The following is a 20,906-nucleotide window of genomic DNA, read 5'->3' on the forward strand; positions in this document are numbered from 1 at the left end:
CTGAAAGTTGAAATTCATGAACTTGTTGCATAACTTATAAGACTGACTATAATTTCTATTAGTGTATCAAACTTTGTTTAAGTTGGTGAACTCAAATTAGTTTGGATGGAGTTTCTAACACGTTTGAAAAATCTTTACATGTCAACTTCAATAGGGTTGGAAAAGTCAATCATAATTTCTATGCCCCATCTCAAATGTATATTTTTCTCCAAAACTGGGTTTATGTACCGGGAATTATTAATTAGGATCACGCCCACACATATATGTTCTGGACATCATATGATAATTGTGTGTGTGTGTGTGTGTGTTCCTGGACATTATAGATTGGTAGAGTGCGTAGGAGCAAAAATACTGCATTTGGACATGACAATAGAATAGTTGTTTGATGTTGAAAATTTAATTAAGATAAGTAGCATGACTTGTTTCTTGCGTGTCAAGGCTATATATAGTTGGAAAAAACATTATGAGTACATAGTTTAGTAATATTTATAATTATAATTGGAAAATTTGTAAAATTTCAAGAGTACTATATATGAAGATAAGTCGACTATTTATTAAAGTCAAACAATATTTTAAAGGAAAATATTTTTTTTTAATTATTCTTTAAACCTAAGTTACATAAAATGAACTTATCCCATACGTTATATACTGACCTTTGATTTTTATTGTTTACTTCATATATATGCCTTGAGAAGGATCCAGGCACACATATAGCATACGTCACTGTGCAAGAATTTCTTGGTCTGCATGCGGACTACTTTTACGTAAATCAACAAATGAAGTCAAACTCAAAATGGGAAAACTTGGGCTAATTAAGAACAAACGTAACTAAAGCTCCTATTTATTAAAGCACCACCATTTCAATATATGAATCCACAAAACAATATTCAAGCTATTTTTCAGCATAACCATATGGCTTTTGCCTCCGTTTCATTTCCATTTCTTTCAAAATACTATTTTCAAGGATTAATCCTTATGATCTTCTGCACAAATTTGGTTTGCCTCTATCAGTGTGTCGTTAGAGCTGCATCAAACGAGACAGATTATCTGGTATTGCTCAAGTTTAAAGAATCAATAACAGATGATCCTAAACAAATCTTGAGCTCTTGGAATAGTTCGAGCCACTTTTGCAACTGGACTGGGATCACTTGCAGCCACAAGCATCATGAGCGAGTCACCGAGTTGAATCTGGAAGGCTATCATCTCGGCAGGGTCATATCGCCTCACGTTGGGAATCTCTCTTTCTTGAGAAGGCTCTCCCTCATAGACAACAGTTTCCATGGAGAAATCCCACCAGAGTTGGGACGTTTGTTCAGGCTAAACACACTCTTGCTCTCAAACAACTCGTTGACAGGAGAAATTCCATTGAACTTGACAAGTTGCACTGAGTTGCGGGTCTTGCATTTGTCGGGGAATAGCCTAAGTGGAAAAATACCATATCAGCTGGGAGAGTTTCAGAAGCTTGAAAGGTTGCAGCTCTCTTTCAACAATTTAACTGGAGAAATCCCATTGTCTATATGGAATCTTACTTCCCTCACCCGTCTTGGACTAGGCCAAAATAACTTTCAGGGAAGCATACCAGAAGAGATAGGCCACTTGAAGAACTTGACATTTTTTGCAGCACCAGAGAATAGTTTGTCAGGTGCTCTTCCTTCTTCACTTTACAATCTCTCTTCTCTCACTGTGATATCAGTAGGAAAAAACCAGTTGTCCATGACTCGCCTTCCGGATAACGTGTTCTCCACCCTCCCAAATCTACAATATTTTGCATTAGGTTTGAATCAAATTTCTGGTCCAATACCAACTTCCATCACAAATGCATCTTCCCTCAAAGTTTTTAATATTCCTTTAAACCATTTTTTCGGCGAAGTTCCCAATTTGGGAGGGCTGAAACATCTACAGAATCTAAATTTAGAATTTAACAATATTGGGAGCACCTCAAATAGTGACCTTGATTTCATGACATCCTTGACAAATTGTAGCAAACTTGAAACATTAAGTTTGACCTCCAACAAATTTGGAGGCATGTTACCCATTTCCATAGGAAATTTGTCTGCCCAACTCGCTCTACTGTACTTGGGTAGTAATCAGATATATGGTACTATTCCTAATACTTTAGGGAAGTGCACAAGTTTAACTGCCTTGGGTCTCGAAGACAATAAATTCTCAGGTACCATTCCAACTACTTTTGGGAATTTACGTGAGATGAGAAGATTACTTCTAGAGGAAAACCAACTCTTGGGAAAGATGCCAGCTTCCTTAGGAAACCTTAGTAAAGTGATTGAACTAACAGTTTCTGAGAACAAGCTTGAAGGAAAAATTCCTACCACAATTGGAAACATGAAAAGTTTGATAATTTTAGACCTTTCCAAAAACAATTTCAGTGGAGCTATACCCGTGCAGATTTTTGGTCTTTCCTCCTTGTCCATTTTCTTAAACTTATCTCATAACTCATTGAATGGATCTTTGCCTATTGAGGTAGGAAAGCTTAAAAACCTTGGTGCTTTGGATGTCTCTGAAAATAATCTCTCAGGAGAGATTCCTTCCATCATAGGGGAGTGCACAAGCATGGAATACCTTAACTTACAAAAGAATTCCTTCAATGGGCCCATGCCTCCTTCACTAGCTTTGATGAAAGGTCTTACACATTTGGATATATCTCAAAACAATCTATCTGGATCAATACTAGTCGGGCTACAGAACATTTCTTTTCTTCAATACTTAAATGTCTCTTTCAATATGTTTGATGGTGAGGTGCCAACAGAAGGGGTTTTCAGCAATGCAAATGCAATATCAGTTATTGGGAATATCAATCTTTGTGGGGGTATTTCTGAGCTGCACTTACCACCATGCCCCAAGAAAGTTGATACGTAAAGAAAACACAATTTGAAGCTCATGGTTATCGTGATTTCTGTGGTGTTTTCTCTTTTACTGATATTTTTATTTGCTTTCTGTTGGAGGCGTGAAAGAAACAGGAAATCATCTGCAAGTTCACTTGTAATTGAACAATTTCCCAAGGTGTCATATCAGAATCTACACACTACAACTGAAGCTTTCTCTACCAACAACTTCATTGGATCTAGGAGTTTCGGCTCAGTATATAAAGGAAGGCTAGAATCAGAAGATAAAATTGTTGCAATAAAGGTACTGAACCTTCAAAAGAAGGGGGCTCAAAAGAGTTTCATTTCAGAATGTAATGCACTGAAAAACATAAGACATCGAAATTTGGTAAAAATTTTGACATGTTGCTCTAGCATTGATTACAAGGGACAAGAATTTAAGGCATTGGTGTTTGAGTATATGTCAAACGGAAGCCTTGAAAGATGGCTGCATCCTAATCAAGAAAGTGCATATCAGTCAGCATTGGATGTTTGTCAGAGATTTAATGTTGTATATGATGTTGCCTCTGCACTGCATTATCTTCATTATGAAAATGAGGAACCAGTAGTCCATTGTGACTTAAAGCCCAGCAATGTCCTTCTTGATGATAATATGGTAGCTCACGTGAGTGATTTTGGGTTAACAAGACTACTTGCCACCGTTGGTGGCAGTTCTCAAAAGCAAACAAGCACGTCTGGAGTAAAAGGAACGATTGGCTATGCTCCTCCAGGTAACTTATTATTATTTTGGCTCAAAGCATACTAAATTCCATTTCTTTTATGAAATCTTTTTCTTTATTTTATTTTGTTAGTTTCAAGATAATGACTTTTTAAACATCCATCATTATCTAATGTATTTCAGAATATGGAATGAGTTCTGAGGTATCAACTCAAGGCGATGTATATTCTTTCGGCATCCTGATTTTGGAAATGTTAACCCTTAAAAGACCAACAAATCAGATGTTTGAAGGTGGCCACAATCTTCATAACTACGTCAAAGCTGCATTTCCAAACAATCTTTTGGAGATTGTGGACACAGCTCTTGTACCCCAGCAAGTACGGCAGACAACAATAGCAACTAGAGGAGAAATCAGGATGGAGGTGACTCGTGCACTCCAACTATGAGAAGACTCTAATTTCACTATTTGAAATTGGACTTGCTTGTTCAGTAGAATCTCCTAAAGAAAGGATGAACATGATGGGTGTACTGAGGAAGCTAAATCAAATTAAAAATGTTTTGAGTCGTGGGGAAACAAGTTGTCAGACTTGAAGACAACAAAGAATAAGCTAGAAATAATGGCAGTTCAGATATGCTATTATTATAAACCCCAATAAAATTCCTTAATTCTCATGAATTGTATTTCAATGTCAGATCTTCTCCAGGACTCTTCTTTTGTGAACAAAGAAAAGTCAATCAATAGGCTAGAATAAATTGTTACTTTGGTATGTGAAGCAGCTACTCCTTCAATATCTATATTGCTGTGAATTTTAATCTTATAAATGTTTTTCTTGAGGCCGTACGCGGTACTCAACAAATTGCAATTTGTATTAGAAAAACAAACAGATTGTAATATTTTCCCATGGGTACAAACACGCCCAACATGGTATTTAAAAGAAAACATGGAGAAGAAAAAGATTACGTGGTTTGATTGGTCTGGGAAATAGAAAAATTTAACTTGTTTTTTTAATTTCGGAGAAAGACATACAGGAACTGCGTGTATATATGATTTAATTGATTAAAGAAAGTGTGATCAAAGTCTGCTATTCCTTAGAAAATCAAATGGGATGAAAAAGGTTAAACTTTAAGCAGGCAAGAATTTGAACATGAAATAAATGTAGACGTGGGTGGGTCTCTCTGGTACCGCTCTGTTTTTGGGCGCCCCTGTTTTGCGCCATGCTATTACCAAAATCCATGCGGTTTCACAACTATCTCTGAAAGGGGCAATTTGAATAGGATTGTTTAGGATTTTGAAGATTAGTTTGGGCTTTGGATATTGTGTCCTCAATGGTAATTGAACTCTAATCTGTTTGGCACGAAAGGAATGGAGAACGAAAAAAAAAATTAACAAGTTCAATTTAGAAAATTAAAGATGTGAGATTAAAAGTTTTAATCAATTTTTTTATTCTTTTATTTTATATCTACTCTTTATTAAAATTTCACAACCTCACTTCTTTAATTTTCTAAACCAAACTCACTAAAATTTTTCTTTTCCTCCTCTCCTTTTCTTATACCAAACATAGGGTTAGAGTAGTCCCCAGCAGCATAGTATCAGCCTCTGTTTTTCACACTTCTCTGTTCTACTTTCTTTTTTTTTTTTGGTAAAGTCCTTGTTCTATTTTCTGTCTGTTACTTTGGGCCATCTTGATGGAATTAGATTTAGCCATTTTTTAGCATTTTTGTGGATCCGGATCCTCTCAGAAGCAATTTTCTCAGCATCCCTCAGCGTCTTAAAATCCAGTCCATTTAAATGATCTAAAAGTTCATATTGTGCCAAGTCATCAAGCTTTAAAATTGAATGTCTTCTCAGTATGTTTGGTCCCACAAATACGAGCAGCGCGTCTTCAGCCTTGGACTTCTCTTTCTCTTCCCGTCTTCGGACCCTCACACGCCCGTTGGTAAATAGCCATCTTGTTCATCGCACACCTTCCATGGCTGTTCTTTCTCAACCTCACATCTATTTCTCACTACTTATCCTACTCCGCTTTAATTCCCTGCAACACAGGGCATTCGCCAATCCTCTCTTTAGCGACATTTCGAGAGCCACCGCAAGTAAAGCCTCGTTCTGAATTGGAGGGCTGTGGGTCAAGTCTTTGTCGCTAACTCACTGAACAGCATAGAAACTTGAGGGATCACCAATATGTAGAAACACTGCATGTGTATGGTTCTCTTTCACTAGGCGAATCTGATCCTCAACAAAAGTCCTGTTTTTTTTTTTTCCATCACCGAAAAAAAAAAGTTCTGTTTTTAATACAAGAACCCAAAAGCAAGTAATGAGGAGAGAGAAGCTGAAAGTTAGGGGGTCAGAAGAGGGGAGAGAAACCGAGAAACTGACGGTTGAAGAATGAAGACGCATTGCTGGAGTTCGTGGGACCGGACAGCTTGATGACTTGTCGCAATGTAAGCTTTTCGATCATTTAAACGGACTGGATTTTAGGATTCTGAGGAACGCTGAGAAAATTGCTTCTGAGAGGATCTGGTTCCCATTTTTGTACGCAACATGGAGGCGATTTTTCTCATTAACTTCTTTATCTAATTAACTTATATAAGGAAATAATAAACAATTTACTCCATCTCACATTATTTATACGAACCTTTTTAGAAGATTTGCTATGATACTTTAAATAAGATTTTTCTTTTACTGCATCAAGAAGCTAGATGCACCTTTACCTAAAAAATAATGAATGAACTTTTACTTCATGGTGCCTAAATAAATTGTGCGCATTTGTCAAAACAAATAAATAAATTGTGTGCATGTACCTTTGAATTCAATTAAAGTATATATAATCAACGTCAAAATGTATATTCTAAAAAGAAGATAATAAACAGCATAAGAATCAGAGTCTTATTAAATTATGCTAGTAATTAGCAACATAATATGCGCAATTCAAGGGATTTCTCCAAATCTCTAATTTAAATCAGTCCGGATTTTTTTTAATTAAATTATGCTAATTATCAACTTCAATGATTTGGACTGTTCACACTAGAGTTGAACAATTTAGAATAAGATGAGCTGTATGTGTGCAGCCGTGGGCATTATCAAATCCTAAGTCAATATTTGACTTTCTTGAAAGACAAGGATTGCTTTATGGTCTAAACAAAACACACGCTGCTGAGTTTGACCACTTAATTAATTAGGATGTCCTTATCCCAGTCCTTATTGTTTAGTAGTGTTTTTCTAATCAACTAGATGCGTTATCACATTTTGCTCAACAACAAAAAAGATGCGTTATCACATACGTCATTGTTTAAGAAGCCTTGCAATATGAAAAGTTTTACATCGAATTGGACTTAATAATATTATATGTGTGTGTATAGCAATCTCTATTGCTCACTCATTTTTTGGTTTCACTCCCTATTCCTAGCAAGTGATATCAGAGTCAAATTTCCTCTTAAATTTGTGAAAAGAAAAATGCTGCCAATTCTTTGTGTGAGTGCACTTAATTCTTTGTTCCCCTTAGATGATGTGGAAAAAAATGTGAGGATATATGGCCATACTCTGATATATGCTGGCCAAAAGAAAAACAAAGGATTCCAACACACACACACACACATATATATATATACATATATATATATCACACAATTATGGTACTAAATATGTAAAAGTACTCATATTTTTTTTATGTAGCACAATTTAAACATATGCAAGTAATCAAACATGTCACAATTTAAACATATGCAGGTATTCAAACATGTCAAAACTATGTTCAAAACAAAAACCTCATCCAAACGTGATAGATGACATTGTCATTGAGACAATTGACCATTGGCTGTAAAAGCATTCACATGTACTAAATATACATTTTTCTTTTTTTTTTCCTTGGTTTAAAGAACATTTCATGATGCAAATACTCTCAAACTTTAAGATAAAAAAAAAATAAAGGGTCATATGATCAAAGCCGTGCAGAATATAACAAGATTAAGTCATATCAAAGCTCAAAATTAAAATTCTCTGCACCCAAATTTTTGTCTTTTGAAGGATCTTGGTATCCAAGTTACTTAAACTTGATGGGCACGCCAGACTTCACATTTGTTAACTTCTTTGAACGTACATATAATTGAAAATTAATTATGATTTAAATCACGCAAAAGAGAAAGTCTTTATTGCATAGAAACATCCTTAGCTTATTGACCAAAAAAACAAAAATCCTTGGCTTAAAACATCAATCATGATGATCTTCTACATAAATTTTCTTTGCTTCCACATCAGAAATATATCAAACAAGATTATATTTAAGACCAAATTAAATTTCTAACTAGCTCTTATATTAAAGACATAAACTAGTATATACCACCTCTAATCCTTAATATAAGAGCTAGTTTGGTCATAAATGTAAGACTTCAATCCACTATGTTTCTCATATTTATCTATTTTTTCTCAAGGTAGCCCTTATAATAATTACACATGTTAAATATTTTATCAAATGGTAATTCTAGTTAATACATTTGATTAGCAAAAGTATTTTAAAAAAGACAATACCTATTTATTACAAATAACTAACTTAACTAATTTTTTTAATCTATACAAATTAATCAACTAGTCCTTATATTAAAAACCAGTAGTAGTATAAAGAGAGAGTCAACGTCAAAATTTCAATGAACAAGCAAAGTTACAGACACACACGAATTCTACGGGCAAACACTAACATGTTTACTTTTTCCCACTTGCTTCACATTTTTAAATTCGGGATCCAGGAGCACATCTTATAATATATATACCATGTGCACATCTCACACAGACCGCCTAATGTCAATAGTCAAAATCTTAGTTTTTTTATTAGATCTTTTAGATACCGGTTTGAAAAGTAATTTTAATAAAGACAAATAAAATAGCAAGTGTTCAAGTCGAATTTTAGTCACCTAAATATAAATATATAAGGTGAGATATATATCAGCAGGATGTAGTAAAGCTTTTACACCTAAAAAGCTTCCGTTCTTGAATGATACCAGGCCACATGGCTTTTGATCCCGTTTCGTTTATCCCATTTCAATCAAAACACCTCCATGCATCAATCTTTACCATCTTCTACATAATGTTGTTTTGCTTCCAACATATCAAAGCTGCATCAAACGAGACAGATTATTTGGCATTGCTCAAGTTTAAAGACTCAATAACTGATGATCCTAATGAGATCTTGAGCTCTTGGAATGGTTCAAACCACTTCTGCAGTTGGACTGGAATCACATGCGGCCACAACCATAAGCGAGTGACAGAGTTGAATCTGAGAGGTTATCATCTAGGTGGGACCATATCACCCCACATTGGCAATCTGTCTTTCTTGAGAAATCTCTCCCTCAAACAATAATTTCTATGGAGAAATCCCACCAGAGTTGGGATGTTTGTTCAGGTTGAAAGAACTCTCTCTTGGGAACAACAGATTAAAAGGAGAGATTCCACGGAACTTGACGAGTTGCACTGAACTGATGCGCTTGAATTTATCAATGAATGGTCTCACAGGTAAGATACCATCCCAGATTGGCTCTCTTTATCAGCTTGAAAGGTTTGCCATTCACAACAACAATTTGACTGGAAAACTCCCAGCTTCAATGTGGAATCTATCTTATTTGCCAAATCTTGACATAGCTTATAATCAATTGGAAGGAAGGATCCCTGAAGAGATAGCTAATTTGAAGAACTTGAAAATTTTGTCAGCAGTTTCAAATCATTTTTCTGGTGCTCTTCCTCGCTCACTTTTCAACATGTCATCTCTCATTGTCATATCATTAGCAGAAAACCAGTTGAATATGACCCGACTTCCAGATAACATGTTCTCCACCCTCACAAATCTAAAATTTTTTATCATAGGTTTGAATCAAATCTCAGGTCCCATACCAAGTTCCATCACAAATGCATCTTCTCTTCAAGCTTTTGATATTACTTCTACCTCTTTTGTTGACCAAGTTCCAAGTCTTGGAACTCTAAAAGATTTGCGCCTTCTAAATTTGGAGGAAAACAATCTTGGCAGCAATTCGAGTGATGACTTGAATTTCATAACGTCTTTGCAAAATTGCAGCAAACTAGAAAGCTTAGCTCTAGTCAGCAACAATTTTGGAGGTGTTTTACCCAATTCCATAGGAAATCTGTCAACCCAGCTCATTCGATTGTACCTAGGTGGTCATCAGATATATGGAACCATTCCTAGATCTCTAGGGAAGTATACAAATTTAATTACCTTGACTCTTGACCAAAACAAATTATCAGGAACCATTCCATCTTCTTTGGGCAATCTTCAGAAGGTGCAATTGCTAGCATTGAGTGTAAACCAACTCTCAGGAGAGATACCCACCTCTATGGGAAATCTCAGCCAATTGGCTATCCTAGACTTCTCAGAAAATATGCTAGAAGGGAAAATTCCTCCTATATTTGCAAACATGAACTATTTACAGCACCTTGACCTTGGAAAAAACAATTTCCAAGGATCGATACCCTTGCAAATTTTTGGCCTTTCTTCTTTGTCTATTTTACTGAACTTATCTCACAACTCTTTGAATGGCCCTTTGCCTTCTGAGGTTGGAACCCTTCAACACCTCAACACTTTGGATATATCTGAAAACCATCTCTCTGGTGAGATTCCTTCTTCTGTAGGAGAGTGCACAAGCATGGAATACCTTGACTTAAGAGGCAATTCCTTCAATGGATCCATGCCTTCTTCACTAGCTTCCTTGAAGAGTCTTGCATATTTAGATATATCATCAAACAACTTGTCTGGGCCAATAGTAATTGGCTTACAAAACATTTCCTTTCTTGAATACTTGAATGTTTCTTTCAATATGATGGATGATGAACTACCAACAAAAGGAGTTTTCAGCAATGCAAGTGCAATATCAGTAACTGGAAATATCAAACTTTGTGGGGGCATTTCTGAGCTACACCTACCACCATGCGCCATCAAAGCTGACACGCAAAGAAGACATCACAATTTAAAGCTTATGGTGATAATGATTTGCTTGGGTTTTTCTCTCCTAATGATATTTATTCTTGCTTTCTACTGGAGGCGAAAAAGAAATTGGACATTATCTTCATCAGAGAAGACACCAACAATTAAACAACTTTCCAAGGTGTCATATCAAAATCTGCACATTGCAACTGAAGGCTTCTTTGCCAACAACTTTATTGGATCTGGGAGTTTTGGCTCAGTATATAAAGGAAGGCTAGAATCAGAAGATAAAGTTGTTGCAATAAAGGTACTAAATCTTCAAAAGAAGGGAGCTCACAAAAGTTTCATCTCAGAATGTAATGCCCTAAAAAACATAAGGCATCGAAATCTAATTAAAATTCTAACATGTTGCTCAAGCATTGATTATAAAGGACGAGAATTTAAAGCACTAGTCTTTGAGTACATGTCAAATGGAAGCCTCGAAAAATGGCTGCATCCTGATCTAGATAGTACAAACCAGTGTTTGATATTGGATCTTCATCAAAGATTACACATCATATGTGAAGTGGCCTCTGCACTTCATTATCTTCATTTTGAATGTGAGCAACCAATTATTCATTGTGATTTAAAGCCAAGCAATGTCCTTTGATAGTGATATGGTAGCTCATGTGAGTGATTTTGGGCTAGCAAGACTTCTCTCAACCATTAATGGCAGCCCTTCAAGCAAACCAGCACAACTGGAATAAAAGGGACTATTGGGTATGCTCCTCCAGGTATGATTGGCCTTCATTTGAGCTTTTTAACTATCATAAAATTCATTTATATATAACATCTCCTTTTTTAAGTTTTAGAATAATTAATTTCTAAGCATTGACAATTGTGTAACATTTTTCAGAGTACGGAATAGGTTCTGACATTTCAACACAGGGTGATGTATATTCTTTTGGCATCCTTGTTTTGGAAATGTTAACGGGAAGAAGACCCAAAGAAGAAATGTTCAAAGATGGGAACAATCTCCATACCTATGTCAAAACTGCATATCCAAATAATCTTTTGGAAATTGTAGACTCAACTCTTTTGACACAACACATGCAACAGACAAGAAGAGCAGCAGAAAAGGAAATCATCATGGAAAATCTTACTGTTTTGCCTCCTTGTGATGAGAAGTCTATACTTCTATTATTTGAGATTGGACTTGCTTGTTCAGTAGAATCACCAACAGAAAGGTTGAAAATGATGGATGTCATGAGGGAGCTAAATCAAATTAGAAAATGACCACAAAACAGAGAATGGGGAATGATGACCTTTGCAGTGTGATACCACAAAACAAAAGCCACTATGTAAAAGATTTGTGGTTGCAACATTCCAAATAATGGTCCCTTTTTTTTTTTCTCCCTTTTAGTTCTTTTATCTTTGAACTCTGCAATGGCTTTACCAGAAGAATTCTAGAGGATTAGGCTCCATTGGATCTCTTTTGCCCTTGTTAGAACTGTAATTACGGATGGGGACTTCACATGAAATAGATGACATCATTTATCATTTCTGATTAGTTAAAGCCTCAAGAAAACGTTTCTCAATTCATATATTATTTATCATAATAGCATTACATCCTGCTATATTTGATCCTTTCTTGTCTTTTAAAGGTTTCATCACTCAACGAATCACAAGGTCCAAAGAAATGAAGTAAAGATGCAAATGCAACCTCAAACACAAGACGAAAAATTTCAACAATCGTTATCCCTAAAGTTCTTAAGTTTAGAAACGAAGGGAATGAATAAAACAAACGCCATGGAAGATCAAACAACTTTTTGACAAGGATGCTTGCATATGAAATGATAAATATACTAAAAGGTTGGCCAAAAAAAATTATACTAAGATATTAAAAAATAATAAATTCTCTTAAGGACCAATCCAAAAACAACGCCAATGCCTTCCAACTAGTGGATCCCTAAATTGCGATCCAATATATGCAATATCAAAGGAGAAAAATAAACTTTTGAATTTGTAACTTCAAAGAGCCTTAACAATAACTTCCAGATAACACAAGTGGTGGCTTTGATCTTTTAGAAGAATTTTAATTTTAATTTCTAAATCCTTTCCGGTTGATACTTTCCCCGCGAGATCTCAAGTGAAAAATTTTCTTTCTTGGCCCAAAAGGCAAACAAAACTACAGAGTCAAGGGGAAAAAGAGATCCCAGGAAGAAGAACTACAAAATTTATAATCTTGGACATACAACTATGTAAGCCACTGTTGCCAGTTCAGTAAGGAGTGAAAATTAATCACTTCTGTGCAAAACAAGGAAGCTTCTGCAACAAAACTAGTAGTGATGGTCATGAATGACACCTACTTCCCAGACTTCAGTTTGCTAACTTGGCATTTCCTCAACTCTTTATGCTTTGCCCAGTACTTGAGCCTGAAGATTTTGGTTGTCTTCCAACAGTCGGTCATATTCAAGTAGCAGATCGGCAGCTTGTTTTTGGAGGGAAGCAACATGAACTTCAGCAGTCTCAACTCTCTTATCCTTCTCTTCACATTCTAACTTTGCCTTTTTCAAACTTTCTGAAAGGCTTGAAATTTCTTCCTTCAGCTTCTTTAGCTCCTTGGAAGCTTTCTCTTCCTTATCTTCAAATTGAACCTGTTCTTTCCGAAGCCTTTCTAGCTCTTCTTTAGAAGATCCCACATTGCCCCTCAAATTAATTAGCTTCCGAAGATAATGGTGCATCCTATCGATTATGAATCCAAGGAATAATGTAAAACCTGCATTGAAAAACACAGGGCTTCAGGAAAAGATAAAGCTAAGACATCAACACACAAATGTCTACGTGTAATTTAAGATATGTGGCGTCTGATATAATTCGCCAAAACATAAGGCATAAACCGAAATTCAAATCCTCAACATTCACCAAAGTAAATGCATATAGTGTATTCACAAAATGAGGTTTTAAAAAAACAACGGAAAATATGGTTGACGTAAATATTAAATGTGAACCATAGAGTTTTCTGATAAATGCATATAGTATCATAAAGTACTTGAAACACCAAATAGCAAATGCTTCAAGAATCGCATTTAAGTTTTCTACTTCACTTAATATATGTTTGGTCACTGGAAATCACAGCAGCAACCAATGACAAACTTCTGCAATCTCTCAAAAGTTCCATAGTCATAAATGGGAGCCTTATAGTGATATTAAGTTTATGAGTCCACAGAAAACTAATGGACTAAAACTGGTCAGTGATTAACTGTTGAACAAGAAAACAGGCATGGGCTGAGCTTCATACAGACAATCCTCTACAGATACTCTTTTAATACTTGGGCCACACTTCAAAACTTGTCAGTGCCGGCATCAACTTTAATACTAGCAACAAAGGGACGAACTCTAAATTGATCCAGCAACTTCTTCACCATAGGATATCATATTTTAATGTTTATCCGCTCTAAAATTGTTGAACATCTAATTTAACAGGGAAATATTCATAGGGTTTAATGCTTTTAATTGCTTGCTTGTGTTTACCAGTTAGAGAGCCATGATTCTTGGGCATTTAATGGGCAGATTATTCATAGGAATTACATGGGTCTCTCAGTAGGCTAATAGATTGAAGAGAAATGCTTTTTTACCCATAAATTAGTTAAGGCTGATAGGCTGAACCATTTGTGGCTTCTAATTTCCTATAAATTGCAATTATTGAGCTTGAAATAAATAAGGAATTTCATTGTGAAATCCTTCACAAATTATTCAAGAACCCCTGTACCCTGCATCGACTTCAGAAACACCACACAATTAACCGTATAGAAACACTAGGAAACCTATATGGAATGTAAATTATAAATCAACGTACAAAGAAAAAATTCCAAGCATGATTTATGCCGCTTATGAGAACAACATGACTTTAAATAACTGACATTAATGAATTGTGAAGAACCTGCTATGCATAAAAGACGCTAAATTAATTTCTCATGAATTTTTCTCTGAGCAAGTCTACACAAAAATATTTGTCAAGTCAAAAACCACTTAATTAAAATACTTCCCATCACAAGCTTTCCATGGCCAGTTTATTATCACAATCCCACGAACACAACCACAAGATCAACTGCCAAGAACACACTGGAGATATAACCACCAACACATCAGAAATCACCTTGAGAATAGTGGTCCCACCATCACTGCTATCACAACTACTACCAAGAAGCATTTAGTCCACCATCATCTTAATGGTATCTTGGATGTTAGAAGGCACCCAAGATGTGCATTGGTACATTGTTACCCAAGAGATCAGATTGCTTAGAATGACGCAATTTTAGGGAAAATTTCTGTGTATTCCGAAAATTATTGAAATCCCACATCTCTAAAGTATAAGCTTTGTTGACTTTGACAAGATACCAAGTGTATTCTTGTCATGACAAATTTTAATTATCATACCAAGCATTCTCAAATACATTTATTAATACCATGGTATCCAAGATATGCAAGAAAGTGTCACCTGGGGAATAATACTAATAGCAGTTAAGAAACAGCTCAGTGCATACTTTGATCCCTACACCCTTTCCAATGCCATGATGTATCTAGCTTATCTCCAAGAAACTTACAAGCCAGAGGCAAGGGAAAGATAACGGGATTGCAGGAGTAAAAGAAGGAAAAATAGAGAGAACAAAAGAACCTATCCATTAGTCCAGACTAAAGAGTAGTGACAGAAGAGATCGAAGATAACTAGACTAAAAGGTGCCTTCCCAAAGCAACAAGACTGGTCTGTTGATCTCCACCAGCATCACCAGCCAATATGCTTCATCTTCTCTAGGCGCAGTCAAATTTTCCGTCTCAGGCCCCCAAAAAAAAAAAAAATTCAGCAAGCAACCCAATTTGGGCTTTGATGAGGTCATGATTGACCATTCTAGGATGCTCAGCTTCTCCAATTCACCCGCTAGTAAGCAAGACCCTGATGTATTTTGGTTAACAAGGGGACCCGGTTGTTGCAATGAACTGGCAAAGACCCATGAAAATAGGCCTTACAAAATTGTTGACAAGTCTTTCTTGCAGAGGAAATTTGGGCCTTTGAATTTTGACATTGGGTAGCTACATCAACTTGTTGGAATTACGGTTTGGGGGGGAAAAAAAGTTATTTTCTAATGAATTTTTTTAATTTCCCCATTGGCACATGGGAATTTACAATAGTTAAGAATTGGTTAGGAGGGGTAGTGACTTGGAGCTTTCTTTATATACATAGGGGTTATAGAGAAATAGTAGGTGTGAGAAATGAATTGAAATCACCTTGTATCTTTACCACGTACCAGAAAGTAAGACTAAAATGTACAAAATGGCTCCAAAGAAAGCAAACCGAAAACTAAACAATGAAAAGTCAGGAATCACAGTTGAAGAGAAAAGTGAGAGGATTCAAATTATAACACAAAATTATGTGCAAAATGATTCAGCCAAAGTGCATTTTATTATGACCACCACTATCCACTGCTTTAGCCTCAGTACGCTCTGTCGTTAGGCACTTATTTACTGATTTCTAACCATCACTGTAGAAAAGGCACCATTTCTTCCCCAGTTAAAAGACCGACAGATTTATCATGTATGCAGTGCTCAAAGACAATTCCCCTGTGAAAGTTCTTTCACAGTAAAATAGCATTTGTGCTCAACTATAAGTTAAGCCGATATGACATTTGGAAAATATATATTTGAACACCATATAATTATAACAACAAACATAGAAACAATTCCCAAATACAAACCCAAAAAAACAGAAACATATCAATGAATGAAACAAGTCAGTCGCTGGCCAAAAAAAAACAGAGAGAAAAAGGAAAAAAAGAAACCAGTCAGTCACCCAAGTCATCCTGTCTCAGCTAGCAAAGGCTTAAGCAGGTTTGCATATGAAACCACTTAGAAGCTGAATTTAGAGTGAAGCTCATGCAATCTGAGAATGGTGACTGGTAATTCCATACAGAGATGTGAACAGAATTTACAATGTATTACCCATGTTCTGAAAATAGGACCAGTCATTGAATTAATCAGCGAAGAGACAGGTTCAAAGCTGTGTGATTCAATATAAGCTATGACAAGTTAAAAACAAAGCATATAACAATTAGTAGTGAAAGCTGTTTTCACCAGTTCACAGTTTCACAAGTTTTGCTTCATAACATCTTTAGGGCTCAATCCAACCTGAAAGCTTTCTTCCACCCTAACCAGCTAGTCATGCTGTTATCAGAACACCCTATCACATTCCACTGGTGGTCCTATACTGATTTATATTTTATTGAAATCTCATGATGGAGTAAGTTTCCTATTTTCCTAAGCAGTAAAAGTTAAGTATGACATGTTTTCAGTCTGAGGCACCAACACTGCCAAAAACTATACGTAGAGTATTCCTCCTACTAACATGCACACAAGCCGAGCCAAGGAACAGAAACCAAAAATACATAACAATGCTAACTCATTATTTCCTTTTGTCTTCCGTTGTTAACAAAGATTCTACATTTAACTTCAGCTTACAATTAAAACAGAAGAGCAGGTCACGCCCACCACAACTGCACCCTTGTCCTGAGCCCCAAGCCAAAGATACTAACAAGTAAAGTAGCAAAACTTCCTTAATAATCGTACAAGATTTAAAAATCAAAATTAATAAAACCGGGCATAATGTGGAGAGGGCTAAAACAATAAGCATGCAAGCAAATAAGCTTCAAAGCGTACCCATGAGTGAAGCCTCGAGCAAGTGCGTCCTCCACAGAACTTGATCCATAGGAGACATAGTGCCAAGCTTAGCACCCTTGTTCTGGATCTTAAAAATGCTCATGACGCTTGAGAGGAGGATTACAGACATAGTACCAGCAATAGTTTTCACAGTAGCAGGACCCTTCCCCATCTTCAGCTGATCAAGACTCTTGATTACAAGATCTCTCAATGGCCCAATCTTCACCAACAAAAGAAAAGCCAGGACAGCCTCCGCAAACAGAACCAAGAACAAAAGCTGAATCATCCTTGCTTCTTTATAAAACAAAAAAACAAAACAAAAACAAAAACCTACTTGCTGAAATTCCTCAAGAAATGGAATCAAACCTACAAAAAATACTTTTTTTTCTCAGGAAGAAAAATACCCACAAAAACCCTCCTCGTACAGATCCATTTGCATTTGACTAAAATTAAAACTATAGCAGAAGATTCACAAGAATATACAACCCAAAACTTCTGTTACGATTTGGATTTTGCCGGCATTGGTTTCCACCGCATGCCGAAACCTGGATTTTTCAGTACTAATGCTGATTAGCAATGAGAGAACTGAATACTTAGCCTAGAGTAGAAAGAAAGAAAGAAAGAAAGAAGCTCTTTGAAATAAGCCACTAAACTCACTTGTAAGTGGTTTGCTTCTTCATAAAGGGATATTTTAGGTTTGGGATTAGCGGGTGTGTTACCTGCAAAGAATGGGTTTTGCTTTGCTTTTCGCAAGCCAGAGAGGATTGGGAAACGTAAAGTAGCAGAAATTGGGGCGTGACACAGTCAAAAAGTGAACAGAACACCATTGTTTTTTACTTTTTCTTTTATTTTAATGATTTAGAGTTCGGGAGGAAGGGGGAATGTTTTATACATGATTATCAGATCCACCTTTTATAATTTTAGTTTAATTATTTATTTGTGTATTTTTATTTAAATTTGATCCTCTGAATTCTTTCAACTCACATAAGTATTCTTTCTACACTCTTCATAAAGCTATTAGTATTTTCAAGCTTTATCTTGCGAGTAAACAAAATTCAAATCTTTTGCAGATACTTATAACATGCTTTTTCAACACTTAAATTTTTTGTTTTTGATTGATTATTTACTTTAAATTATTTTTTTCTTTAGTCTTATCTACTTTATTGTAATCCAGTTAATTTATTATTTCTGATTTCTGCTTCTAGAAATTGTTTGCTTTTCTCTTTATTTTCATAAAATATAACAATTATTTTTATTTTATTTTAATGATTTAGAGTTTATTTTTTCTTAAAAATAAAATGTTCAGAATTTTTAAATTTTAAGACAAGGAAAAATAAAAATAACAAAATAATTATATTGGTCGGGCCTTTTAAAAAAAAAAAGAAGCAGTTTATTGACTAAATTAAAACAACATATTATAACCTAATAACTATTTAAATTTCAGTTACATTTATTAAAATGAATGTCTCATCTCATGTTAATTAAGTAAAGTTAAGTATGATCATCGCATTTAAAATTGAGTGAGCTCCTATCAAAATTATACACCCTTTCAGTTACTAATTTTAATTAAAATTACATTTACAATTAAAATTACATTTACAATTAACTATTTTAAGTTTACTCCATGTGGTCATACCATAGCTTATTTGAATATCGGAATTTACACACACACAAAATATTAGCTATTTAATTAATTCGTTTTTTTTTCCCACTTGAGTTTCATTTTTTCCAACAAAAGCGTGAACTGGTTGAGAAAAAGACAGCCTCTTTCAACAGCGTCCCAAGTGACGTCGTCCTTTGTGAAGACCACCAAAGTCAAGGGGACCGTGAATTTTTTTTGTCGCCCTTTTCTTTTCATTTCCTTTAAATTTTTAATTGCTTGAGAATATAAAAAAATTATTTTGCAAATACCTATATTTTTTCTAAATACATATATTAAGGAAATTATCATTATAAGATAATTCTAATAGCCATGATTAAAAAATGTAGTGTAGGAAAACTAATACATATTTGTTACTAACAACTAACATATTTGTTACTAGTAACTAATTTTTAACTTAACTAATTTTTTAATGTGTATAAATTAATTATCTAGCCTTTATATTAAGCATATACAGTAGTAGTTATCTGAGCAACTTAATCCTAACTTAATCTTTTTTGTTGGACTGAATCGTAACTCAAACTTAAAGCAAAACAAAAAAAAATTATAGAAATAGGGAACTCCACTAAAGAGAAAATAACATCATAAATTCAAAACCTAATGGATAAATATCATTCTTCAAATAATATTAATAAAATAAACTTAAATATATAAAAATCTCCCAAACAATCATAATTAATCATTATCCCATATTCCATCGAAAGCCTTTTGTCACAATTGCCCGACACACTAGTCTTCAATACAGAGAAATAATGCATTATTTATCCAAATGGAGTAATATTGCTATAGCCTCCATCTCAAGGACTCAACAAATCCAAGTCAATTGCAAGCACTATTTGGATTTTGGAACAACCGTACAATCCAAATCTTGGACACTCATTTTCAGGCCCTCTTTGAAATGGAGCCCATTTAAATAGGTTTTGGGCCAATTTTTTGCATCAGGCCCATTCATTATCCAATCACAACACCTTTATAAATAGAAATACGTACTAACAATAGTTGAATCCAGTAGAAGAAACTAGTTTCTTATAACATGTGAAACCAATCTTCAAATTCTTATTAAAAAAGGTGCGCACATTTAGTTTCTAATAGTATCTTGATCAAAATTGCCTCTAAGGAAATGACACCTACTCTTAGCCTAAAAAAAGGGAAATTGGTTAATAATCCCATTTTAAAAAGTTTACTAGCCAAAAAAACAGACTTATTTGAATTTAAGTCATTAAGCGGGTGTAACTCTTTTTCAATTATGTTCAAGTAACCTTTATTTTGAAAGCAGCGATGAAGCAATAAAATTTCTAAACAGATAGTTTTTTTTTTTTTTTACAATTTTCCCAAAAGAGAATGTGATCTTCATGTCTTTGGGCACGAACCTCATATTCAATCCGCATTGTTTTAGCAGAGATACAAGATGGAGGGCAGCTGTGACGTAATTGACTCCTCTAAGCGTCAGTTATTAAATTAAATTTAAAAATATTATCTATTAAAATTAAATTCCAAATTCTAATATATAAAGGTTAACCGTATTCTGAAACACAGAAAAAAAAAATTATTGGTTTATCAAATCATCTATCAATTCATGAAAAAGATTCAACAAAAGACAAAAACAAATCTACTACGTGTTTTATATCTCATTTTTTCTGTGAAAGGGAGTCCAAATAACAAACATAATCTCATTCCTAACAGGGATTTTTTTCTTCTTTTCATTTATTTTAGATTCTTTATTAATTAGATTTTTTATGATTATTAGAATTTTTCATCATCTATTAGTTATTCTATTAAATTAACCAATTAATAAGTAACTATAAAATTTGATATTTTTATTATTCTTTTCCTGCTTCTGCCGTGCTTTAATTTCCATGGCGGTAATATATATATACTTGGTATTTGGCCGTATTGGATCAATTGGCATGGAGACTCACGTTTTTTGATTCTGAAGAATAACTCTCGTATAGCTCTTTTTTATGGCTTCTTCTCTCTAGCTTCCATTCTACCGGTGCATTTGCTGTATAACTATGTGGCGTTCGGCTTGTTATTCCACATCCTCTGTGCATACCGGATTGCTTATCGGATCTCAGGTA

The 20,906-nt window shown here is 34.8% G+C and overlaps 1 protein-coding gene and 2 pseudogenes across 3 annotated transcripts; 2 read left to right on the forward strand and 1 right to left on the reverse strand.

Annotated features, from left to right (window-relative positions):
* The first annotated feature begins 949 nt into the window (after positions 1–949).
* On the forward strand, positions 950–4,250 carry LOC114761206 (putative receptor-like protein kinase At3g47110; annotated as a pseudogene).
* A 4,305-nt stretch (positions 4,251–8,555) lies between these two features.
* LOC114761197 (probable LRR receptor-like serine/threonine-protein kinase At3g47570) lies at positions 8,556–11,955 on the forward strand (annotated as a pseudogene).
* A 645-nt stretch (positions 11,956–12,600) lies between these two features.
* LOC114761208 (uncharacterized) lies at positions 12,601–17,904 on the reverse strand. Of its 3 annotated transcripts, XM_028950539.1 has the most exons (4): positions 17,573–17,904; positions 17,169–17,462; positions 16,971–17,039; positions 12,601–13,236 (listed from the first exon to the last, which is right to left on the reverse strand). In XM_028950539.1, exons 2-4 carry the CDS (start codon positions 17,452–17,454, stop codon positions 12,869–12,871), a joined length of 723 nt encoding a protein of 240 aa, XP_028806372.1. In that variant the 5' UTR covers positions 17,455–17,462; positions 17,573–17,904; the 3' UTR covers positions 12,601–12,868. The 3 variants fall into 3 exon arrangements, with proteins under 3 accessions (XP_028806372.1, XP_028806371.1, XP_028806373.1); XM_028950538.1 differs by having other exon boundaries at positions 17,169–17,903; XM_028950540.1 differs by lacking the exon at positions 16,971–17,039 and having other exon boundaries at positions 17,169–17,897.
* Between the last annotated feature and the right edge of the window lie 3,002 nt (positions 17,905–20,906).

Source organism: Neltuma alba, unplaced genomic scaffold (genome assembly GCF_004799145.2).
Source record: "Neltuma alba isolate B1F8T4 unplaced genomic scaffold, ASM479914v2 tig00011088_pilon, whole genome shotgun sequence".
NCBI lineage: Eukaryota > Viridiplantae > Streptophyta > Magnoliopsida > Fabales > Fabaceae > Neltuma > Neltuma alba.